The sequence below is a fragment of the Quercus robur genome, chromosome 12, assembly GCF_932294415.1.
Source record: "Quercus robur chromosome 12, dhQueRobu3.1, whole genome shotgun sequence".
Lineage (NCBI taxonomy): Eukaryota > Viridiplantae > Streptophyta > Magnoliopsida > Fagales > Fagaceae > Quercus > Quercus robur.
Window position 1 is genome coordinate 27,745,251 of NC_065545.1, and position 11,028 is coordinate 27,756,278.

The 11,028-nt window shown below is 37.8% G+C and overlaps 1 protein-coding gene across 1 annotated transcript; it reads right to left on the bottom strand.

Moving 5' to 3' along the window:
• Positions 1 to 9,490: 9,490 nt before the first annotated feature.
• LOC126708337 (dirigent protein 22-like) lies at positions 9,491 to 10,027 on the bottom strand. The gene has a single exon (XM_050408132.1). It carries the CDS (start codon positions 10,025 to 10,027, stop codon positions 9,491 to 9,493), a length of 537 nt encoding a protein of 178 aa, XP_050264089.1.
• Between the last annotated feature and the right edge of the window lie 1,001 nt (positions 10,028 to 11,028).

Consider the following 11,028-nt stretch of genomic DNA (forward strand, 5'->3'; position numbering starts at 1 on the left):
ACATATATATTAATTATAGTTTTTTTTTATTAAAAATATATGAATTACAATAATATATAAACTTTTATCTGAAATGAAAATTTTGGCTTTTTAGGAAACAAAAAATAGCATTTCTTATAAGGGGATGGACGACATTGACCCCCACAAAAATAAAAAAAATCCTCAGCCGCCCCAGCCCTCCCGCGCCTCACCCCAAAAAGAGAAGACGTGGGAGTGGGAGGAAAAGTCTAGAGACGTGGAGATGAGTAATTCTTAGCATCAGCATCAATCTTATCTCTTTGACTCTTTGCATATCAAGGTTGACAATCACCATTTTTACGATCCATACAATTTTGCAAGGTGTATTATTATTATTATTATTATTATTATTATTATTATTATTATTATTATTAGTAGTAGTAGTAGGTGTAAATACACTTTTGATCCCTACATTTTGGGTCATTTTTCAATTTGGTCTCTAAACTAATTTTACTCTTAGGTCAGTTCCTGATTTTTTTAAATCGTTTTTAAAATGGTCCCTATCGTCATCCAAATAACGGAACCCTATTACATGACAGACGAAGTGCCTTGGTTGCTGACATGGTGCTGATGTGGCATTGACATGACATTAAAATATTATTAAAAAAATTATTTGGTATTTTTCAATGCCAGGTTAGCATTTTATTTATTTATTTTTTTAATTTCTGTTAAAAAAATTTCAATTTAAATTGAAAAAATTCAAAAAAAAAATTACAGTTTTAAAGATTGAGGAAAAAAAATTTAGAGCGATTAACACTATTCACGCTCTATGTTGGCATTTTTGTGTTTGTGTTTGTGTTTGTGTTTGTATCTATTTCATTTTCTTCTTCTTTTAAGATAAACCAAAAAAGTAAAATCAAAACAAAAATAAATTAATAAATATCCCAAACAACATCAGCCGGAGATGCGTATTTATCGTGCTAAAAAACCCAAATTAGTTTGTGTGTTTGTGTGGCATTTGTCTCTCTAGTATCTATCTCTCTCAATCTGAGACGACTTGCTCTCAGATTGGGTTGGTTGAAAAATATCCCAAACCATGGCTGAGAAAAAGAAGATGGAAGAAGATCAGCCCAGAAGAATTAGAAGAGGAGATCGGCCTAAGAAAAGAGAAGAAGAAGAGGTAGAGGAGATCAGCAACATGGGCATGGCATGCAATCTCCGAATTTTGTTTGTTTGTGTTGTTTGTGTTTGTATCGTTCTTTTGCTTCTTTCTTTGTCAATCTCTGACTTTTTTTCTCTCTCTAAACCCGAATCCCTCTTCCTCTCTCTTTTGATTCATGGGTTCATGGGTTTGATTCATGGGTTCATGGGTTCATGCAGTCTCTCGACTTTTGATTTATGGGTTTGATTTTTCTAGTTTCGGGTTGTTGATGATTTTTCTGGTTTCGGGTTGTTGATGATTTTTCTGGGTTCATGGGTTTGATTATTTGCTAAGAAAATCAATAAAAGAAAAAAAAATTGATTATTTTAATTTTCTGGGCAAGTTTTCATCTTCTTTTCTATAGAACATGAAGAACAGTTCTGGTTTCACTGCACTATTTAGGGTTTGCTCTTGTTCTGGGTTTGCTCTTGATTCTGGGTTTTATTTCTTGTTTTTTTGGATTTGATGGAGATTAGATTTGGATTTGGGTTTGCCAGAGATTGGATTGGTTGCTGGGTTTATATCTTGAATTTGGGAAGTACATGAAGAACAGGTTGGTATGTTCTTACAGAAAAAAATAATGAAAGTAAAAAATAATAATAATAATAATAATAATAATAATAATAATAATAATAATATAATATGAAAGTAAAAATTTAAAATGCTGACCTGGCATTAAAAATGCCAAATAATTTTTTTAATAATATTTTAATGACATGTCAGTGTCACGTCAGCACCATATTAGCAATCAGGACACTCTGTCTACCACGTAATAGGGTTTCGTTACTTGGATGACGGTAGGGACCATTTTAAAAACGATTTTAAAAGATCAAAGACTGACCTAGGAGCAAAATCAGTTTAGGGACCAAATCAAGAAATAGCCCAAAATGTAGGAATCAAAAGTGTATTTACGCCTTATTATTATTATTATTATTATTATTATGAAGCTATTGTATAATTTACACTAATAAATTCTCTCTCTCTCTCTCTCTCTCTCTCTCTCTCTCTGTGTGTGTGTGTGTGCGTGTGTGTGTGTGTGTGTGTGTGAATGTTGTTATCCCAATCTAAACTCCAAGGTTTTCTTTTGTTACTTTTCAAAAGTTAAAATTTGGGATTTTTCAGTTGAAATTTACCATTCTTCTTAACAAAATAAAAAAGTTGAAATTTATCCTCCAAGAAATAAGTACAACTAACTTCATTACATGCGCTTTGTACGTGCAATGAGGCTTTTTTTGGAGGGGGGTTTAATGTCATAATTTTTCATTAAGATGTAAAATAAATATATAATATGAGAGATTTAAACATGCAGAACCCACTTTTATGAAAGTTTTGGGCTGGAACAATTAGAGAAAGAGAGACAAAAAGAAAGAGAAAAAGAAAACAAAATAATGAATTTTATTAAAAACAAGTGGTATGTTCATCCCTTCTTGATTGAGTTTTGAGTGATTGTCTTCTTTTGAAGGCTATTCCAGGCTTTCGCTTATCTTAAATATGCTTATTTGCTTTCTCTAATGTAGTAATTGTTTGTTATTGGGATGATTGAAATTAGTGAGAACATTGGAATAGATGTGTCGGATTGGAATTGTTTTTTAGAATTTGAAGAAGAAATAGAAAATATGATAAGGATGGAGAGATATGTGCAAGGAACTAACTACAAGTTATTGGGAGTATAAAGTTAGTTGGAATGTGGAAGTAGATATGTTCAAGAGAGAAAAAAAAAAGTAACTAACTTCTTCTTCTTCTTTTGTAACTGGATTTTTTTATTTTTAAAAAAAAAAAAAAAAAAACCATTTGTTAGTAATTTTTTTATTTAATTTTTTTTTTTTTTTTTTTCATTTGAAAGATACGTGGAGGAGTTTTTTTATATATATAATTCATCTTAAATTTAGGAGTTGTTTTATTTTCTCAAAAAATAATAAAGTTGTTTTATTTTAAGTTTGAATTTGGCAGAGAAACGTGAAAAAAAGGAGAAACATGGGTAAAAAAAAAAAAATTAATTATTTAAAATTTTGAAGTTTTAAAATTAATAATTTTACATATCTAATCCTATTATTTAAAATTTATAAACAATGTAAATTTGAGGATAATTTAGATATACAAAAATAAGAGTCTGAAAAGCCCATTAAATAATACTAGCCTCATCACACGCGCTCTGCACGTGTGATGAGGTTTTTTTTTTTTTTTTTTTTTTTTTTTGAGTTTAATATAATTTTTCAATTTAAATTTATTTTATTGTTAGATGAATTTTTATAAAACTAAAATTTAAGAAAAAACTATATATCTGCTGGTTTTAATGTGTGTTAGTTTTAAGGAAAAAACTGTATCAAATGTATGTGAGATATGTTAAATATAGTATGCTAATTTTTAGGAAAAAACTTATCTAGTAGTTTTTTTTTTTTTTTTACTTTTGTTAAATTACAATTTTAACCCTATTTTTTATTTTTTAAGAATAAGAACTATTTAATTAGATTAGAGGTATTTTTAACATTTTTTGAAGACATAACTAACTTTCTGAATCCTTTTATAATATACTAGCATCTAAGCACGTGCGTGAGGCTCTTCTATTTTTTGGGTTTAAAAAAAATGAATACGTGGGATGAGTTTTGTAGATTAGAAGAGTTTTAAAATTAACAAAAAAGTGATTCTATTATGTAGGGAGTTAGTGAGTAAAAGTAGGTGTGGGGGGTAAAAGGCTAATAGGCCCATTTCAATATTTATACTGGGCCAGGGGCCCAGCCCATGGAAAAATCCCTCCTTAGCCATAGGGAAATCCTCCTCGGATGGATATAGCCGAGGGTAAAAGAGGTAACAGATCACCGGTAGCAAGACTACAGATCGTTCGATAGGGCAGGGAAAGCACTAAAGTAGAGAGAGATAACAGAAAGAACGAAAGCGTCTAAGGGAAGGCTGCCTTTATTGCATTCAATGCCCTGCGCCTGACACAGCCATACTTCTCTGTCCTTACAACCACTCCCAACAACTGAAGGTAGGGGCTGATGGGACAAGTACCTACCCTAGGGACCCCTGTCAGGAGGAGGAAAACGACTATAAAAAGGGGAGTAAAGAGAAACGAAAGGAGGGGATCCCCAACATACAAGAGGCACCAGAAAAAGCTCCTCGGATCTTGCCGAGGACCAAATTTTCTCTGTTAAACTCGGCCCATGAGGAACACCTTGATGGTCGTCGTTCACACACCTAAGCCCAACTCTTTGGCCCACTCTCTACAAATTCATTGTATTGGGCTTGTTGGTCTAAGGTTCCGAGCATCTTGGACTTGGCTTGAGAAAATGTGCCCCTACAATTGGCGCCGTCTGTGGGAAGAGCTGGAGCGTTAGCAAATGCAACGACCAATCATGGCGGGGTCGAGCTCCTGCCACCAGGAGTCCATCAGAAAGACCGTTGTGGCGGTGGTACAAGCTACACGAAAGCCCCTCCCTTGTCTCCTAAAACACATCGTCGTTGTCGTCACTCAGCCTCCACTCAGGCCCATACTTCGAAGTATTGATTACGCGGGAAGGGTTGTTAAGTGAAACGTGGTCCTAGGGGCTTCTAACGTCAGACATTTGCCCTAGGCACCTGACAAGGGGCTAACTCTCGCGGGCTTAGTAGTCCAGTCCGTTGAATCCCCTACGGAGAGAGAAGTTAATAGCCAAAGGCTAAGTGCTAGACAGAACCAAGGCCTTACATGGTCCTCGGACTCAAGCCTATGGGAAAACTAGACACGCTGAAAGCAAAGGCTAAGTGCTAGACAGAACCAAGGCCTTGCATGGTCCTCGGACTCAAGCCTATGGGAAAACTAGACACTCTGAAGGCAAAGGCTAGGTGGTAGACAGAACCAAGGCCTTACATAGTCCTCGGACTCAAGCCTATGGGGAAACTAGACACTCTGAAAGCAAAGCCTAGGTGCTAGACAGAACCAAGGCCTTGCATGGTCCTCGGACTCAAGCCTATGGGGAAACTAGACACTCTGAAAGTAAAGGCTAGGTGCTAGATAGAACCAAGACCTTGCATGGTCCTCAGACTCAAGCCTATGGGGAAACTAGACACTCTGAAAGCAAAGCCTAGGTGCTAGACAGAATCAAGGCCTTGCATGGTCCTCAGACTCAAGCCTATGGAGAAACTAGACACTCTGAAAGTAAAGGCTGGGTGCTAGACAGAACCAAGGTCTTGCATGGTCATCGGACTCAAGCCTATGGAGAAACTAGACACTCTGAAAGCAAAGGCTGGGTGCTAGATAGAACCAAGGTCTTGCATGGTCATCGGAAACTAGACACTCTGGAAGCAAAGGCTAGGTGCTAGACAGAACCAAGGTCTTGCATAGTCATCGGACTCAAGCCTATGGGGAAACTAGACACTCTGGAAGCAAAGGCTAGGTGCTAGACAGAACCAAGGCCTTGCATGGTCCTCGGACTCAAGCCTATGGGGAAACTAGACACTCTGAAAACAAAGCCTAGGTGCTAGACAGAACCAAGGTCTTGCATGGTCCTCAGACTCAAGCCTATGGGGAAACTAGACACTCTGAAAGCAAAGGCTAAGTGCTAGACAGAACCAAGACCTTACATGGTCCTCGGACTCAAGCCTATGGGGAAACTAGACACTCTGAAAGTAAAGGCTAGGTGCTAGACAGAACCAAGACCTTGCATGGTCCTCAGACTCAAGCCTATGGAGAAACTAGACACTCTGAAAGCAAAGGCTGGGTGCTAGACAGAACCAAGGTCTTGCATGGTCATCGGACTCAAGCATATGAGGAAACTAGACACTCTGGAAGCAAAGGCTAGGTGCTAGACAGAACCAAGGCCTTGCATGGTCCTCGGACTCAAGCCTATGGGGAAACTAGACACTCTGAAAACAAAGCCTAGGTGCTAGACAGAACCAAGGCACGGTCCTCGGACCATATACAATAAGTTAAAGCTACGAATATCATCGGAAACTAGAGAAAGGACCCTAATGCCGAGCGACCCTCTCGAACAGTTTATTTCAGATTACATATCCCTAGGCGGTTACTCTGTTCGCAATATGAAACGTGCGGTTGTTATCCTGGTTAGTCCTGTATGGTTAACTTATTTAAAGTCAGCACTGTTGTGCTCGTCGATTTTGGTCAATAACTATTTCATTGAAGTCATCGATTCTAAATATGATTCAAGAGAAAAACACCAGTACATCCGTTCACGCGGTAATTTTTGCAAAAAGAAAGGATATGTAAAATGCGATAAGATCATCTTTTATTAGATAAAGAGATGGTACAATATACATAAAGGAGCTTAGATAAGCCTGAAATCAGAAGCCAACTGAAAAAAAAAAAAAAATAAATAAATAAATTAAATTAAATTAAACTATAACATAAGAGTACACGGGGATGATAGACCCTTCAATTCTGCTCTAACAACAACTAGGCAAGCTTGGATGGCGTTAGTGATGGAAGAGAAGAAGAAGCAGAGGCACCCGAGTGGCACCAGTGATGGAAGAGAGGAAGAAGCGGGGATGCTAAGTCCCCATGCCAGCTCTAACGGCAGTTGAGCAAGTATCATATTAGCTACAATCGCGCGAGAGCGGATGGTACCGGTGATGGGAAATCTCAGTGTAGTCGCACCAAAAATCTGATGCGACATCCACCTGCTTCGGATTTTGGCTAAAGGAAAAAGAGGCTCCTCCTTTGCATTGTCCAGGAGAAGGAGGGCCTTGAGCCTTTGTCTCCCTTGTCCTGACCGGGCCATTCTGAACCTCGAAGATACCCAAGGCTTCTGAAGATGGAGTTGTTCCTTCATCCACATCCTAACCATGATCATTTCACTCCCAAAATCTCAGTCACTCTCATAGTAGGGACTTTGGGAACATTTGAGGAGTTAGAAATCTAGAAACTCAAGGCTCTGCAGACAAAGATGGACTATCTCCCACCGCGCGTCTTATATAAGGGACGAATCTGGAAGCAATCAATTCGCTCCGAAACTCCAGGAAGGAATTACAAACGAGATTAATCTCGCTCGAATTCCAAAGTAATCTTCAACCGTTGAATTTATACCACCTCGTAAAAGAGCCCTAATTAAAAGCACGCATCGTGTACCGAAACGACAGGGATGTGGCTGGGATAGATTAAAAGAATCTTTCATAGCCAGAAACGCGCCTTGAGCAAGCGAAGAGACTCTGGCATTAATGGAAGGCAAGACTTTGGAAACTGCGACAAAGGCCCATTGTCGTCAAAACCCTCTATCCGTCCGAGGAGCCGAACAGCAGAATTTTGAGGGGCTATTGTGGGGGGGGGGGGGGTAAAAGGTTAATAGGCCCATTTCAATATTTATACTGGGCCTGGGGCCCAGCCCATGGAAAAACCCCTCCTTGGCCATAGGGAAATCCTCCTCGGATGGATATAGCCGAGGGTAAAAGAGGTAACAGATCACCGGTAGCGAGACTACGGATCGTTCCATAGGGCAAGGAAGGCACTAAAGTAGAGAGAGATAACAGAGAGAACGGAAGCGTCTAAGGAAAGGCTGTCTTTATTGCATTCAATGCCCTGCGCCTGACATAGCCATACTTCTCTGTCCTTACAACCACTCCCAACAACTGAAGGTAGGGGTTGATGGAACAAGTACCTACCCTAGGGAGGAAAACGACTATAAAAAGGGGAGTAAAGAGAAACGAAAGGGGGGGATCCCCAACATACAAGAGGCACCAGAAAAAGCTCCTCGAATCTTGCTGAGGACCAAATTTTCTCTGTTAAACTCAGCCCATGAGGAACACCTTGATAGTCGTCATTCACACACCTAAGCCCAACTCTTTGGCCCACTCTCTACAAATTCATTATATTGGGCTCGCTGGTCTAAGGTTCCGAGCATCTTGGACCTGGCCTAAGAAAATGTGCCCCTACAGTAGGAATTTAAATCGACGTAAAAGTAGGAGTTTATTAGAAGTAATAAGAATTTATTATTTTTGTCAATTTACTATTTTAAGCCTATTTTTAAGTTTTAGATAGGGGTATTTTCGATAGTAAAAAAAAGCAATAACTAACTTTCTTTTGCCAATTTACTATTTTAACCCCATTTTTAAGTTGTTGGTTAATTAATTTAGGGGTATTTTTGACAAAAAAAAAAAAAAACAATAACTAACTTTCTGAATCCTCTTAATATATACAGACTAGCCTCTGAGCATTCGCTCATGCGCGTGCTTAGAGGCTTTTCTATTTTTGGATAAATTTTAATAATTTACATCCATTATAATTTGAAATTACTATATTTTTGAATCAAAAAAAAAAAAAAAAAAAAAAAAAAAAAAAAAAAAAAAAAAAAAAAAACTAAAACTGGGGTGTGATAAAAATCCAAAACCCAAAACCCGCACCACAGCCTCGCAGCGAAGATGGACCCATATCTCTTGGATTCACAAAACAAAACAGCCAACTTTCTCAGCACCACCTTCAACCTCAGGGTCCTCAATCATGAGGCTCAAACAATTAATAAAATCCAAAAAGAAAAGAACTAAAATCCCTCTCTGCAAACCGTGAATTTTGTGAGGTGGGAAATTAGGTAGAGCAGTAGAGCTAGAGCCCGAAAGAGACTCGAAGGTCAAGGACCATAAAAGTAGATAGAGACATTGTCAAGTCTGAGCACCAAAAGATTATTATTATTATTATTTTATTACTTTAAAATGGACTGGAAATTTTAAAGCCCATTCTTATTGGGTTCAGCTTAGTTGGGTTACTTGTTAGTAAAAAAGAGCTTGTTCAATTTTAACCAAGCCCACTTACTTTACTTAACAGAGAAGAGCCCACCATTTTTTTTTTTGGGCGACCTAACGGTCTCCCTCCACTTCAATATAGTAGCACCACTTCCTCCTTTCAAATGTTTTTGACCGGGCCTGGAATTTTCGAAACTCACCTTCATCTTTTATCATGCCCAAAGCTAGGAATCCCATAATTTTTCATATAAAGGAGACCAATTTATTTCAAAGCACAATCAAAAGTCCCAACCTTTTTTTAAAATAAAGTGCAAAGTAAATTTAATTTCTCGTCTAAATAAAAAATTAGATCAAGTTAACATCAAGCAATAACCATGCTCATGTACATTCCATTACCATTGAGAAAGTGCAAAGCTCATTCCAAACCATCAATTGAAAGTATATGAAGTACCATATGACAACAATAAAATTTTGTTCCTTAAACACCAAGGCACTCATCAAAACAAAATATTACAAACATTTATTATATGGTAAATATGCATGGTTACTTATTATACACCACATATCAGAAATCCTATTTTATTCTTCTAATTTACCTTGGTTTAAATGCAAACTCAATCTAACCATTTCTAATTTACGTCTATTCCATACTAATTTTCCAACAACTCAGTAGTGAAAAACTGTCACATTCCACCGGATGATTGCATTAGAATTGGGAATGTCAAGAAAAACAGTCTCCAAAGTAGCATAACCACGAGCCAACCTGAAGAACCCGGTTCCTGAAACCACAGATACCTCCCTATACTTTTGAAAGACCCTGTCTGCCCCTTGTATTTCTAAGGTGCTACCATTGTACTTCTTGTTGGTGAACACAAATGACATCAATAAATGCAAATCAGAGCCATCCAATGCTGAGTTCACGTAAATGCCATGAGCCCTTCCAACCTCAGATGAGTTCCTTTCAATAGCTACTGCCAACTTATCATCCGTCGCAAAGATTGTTCCGAACCCAAGGATCAACCACCGCTTGTGGGGGATGCCAGCGATTGGGGTGGCGGTGACATTGGCACCCGTCTCCCAATCTTGCATGTAGAACACCATGTTGGTTTCTTTCAGCTTTTGGAACTGGTACTTTGAAGCTTCAATGAAAGTGGCTAGAGCTAGGAGGAACATGAAAGACAAGATGACAATTTTAGTTGCCATTGTGGATTGAGCTAACTAAAATGGCAAGCAATTGAGCTCTTAGAGGGTGAATGAAGTTGTTTGTGTGATGTGGCGATGAATGGTGAGGGTGCAAGGGGTTCTATTTCTATATACTTACAATGCTAGAGAGAGAGAGAGAGAGAGAGAGAGAGAGAGAGAGAGAGAGAGAGAGAGAGAGAGTATATCTACGTCACGTGCGCACGCTGGCATGGTAACTGATTGATTGTCCATATTAGTGCTGGGTTGGTATAATTTGGAAGTTTATGACTGAAATATTGTATGAGTTTGGTAGCTAGCTAGGTCAGAGCAAGTTAGAATTAAAATTTATTTTCTTAGTAGGTGGGATGAATCATTTCATATGTCCATAGTTAATTATTGGCCAAATATCGTTAAGCAATGCTAAGAGCACAGCGTATTACACAATTTTTGTTATAACTCATCACATAATGAGTTATGAGCAGTGAGCGGTGAAAATATAAATCTATATGAGTCTATTACTTTTTTGGTGAGTCGTGACAAAGGTTATGTAATAAGTTGTCTCTAGCATTTTTCATCATTATTTTCAGTTCAATCATGTTGTATTGCATGTCATATATATATATATATATATGTAAAGCTTATGTGCGATACTGTTGGTTGGCTGATCTGTGCGTTTCTGCTAGTAAAACCTGCATTATTCAAGTTCAACTCAATGTTACACGTAAATTATCGTAGAAATGAATGTCAGGCATCGACAATAAAGCATGATTAAAAAATAAATAAATAAAGATCGATAGAATTTTAGAATTGAGGGAAAATATAGTGGCAAACTATTGAAATCCGCATCATGTTCTGTATAATTAAATGCTTAATCCAAAGTTCATCGATCTCGAACCAAAGTTACCCATCCGCCGGGCGCCCAACAACTTCGAAAGTTGATCATAGTTCTTTCGAGACCTCATGAGCTACTTTGACTTCTTGTTTACTCTTATAGCAGCAGCTGCCTACACTGATGCCCACCA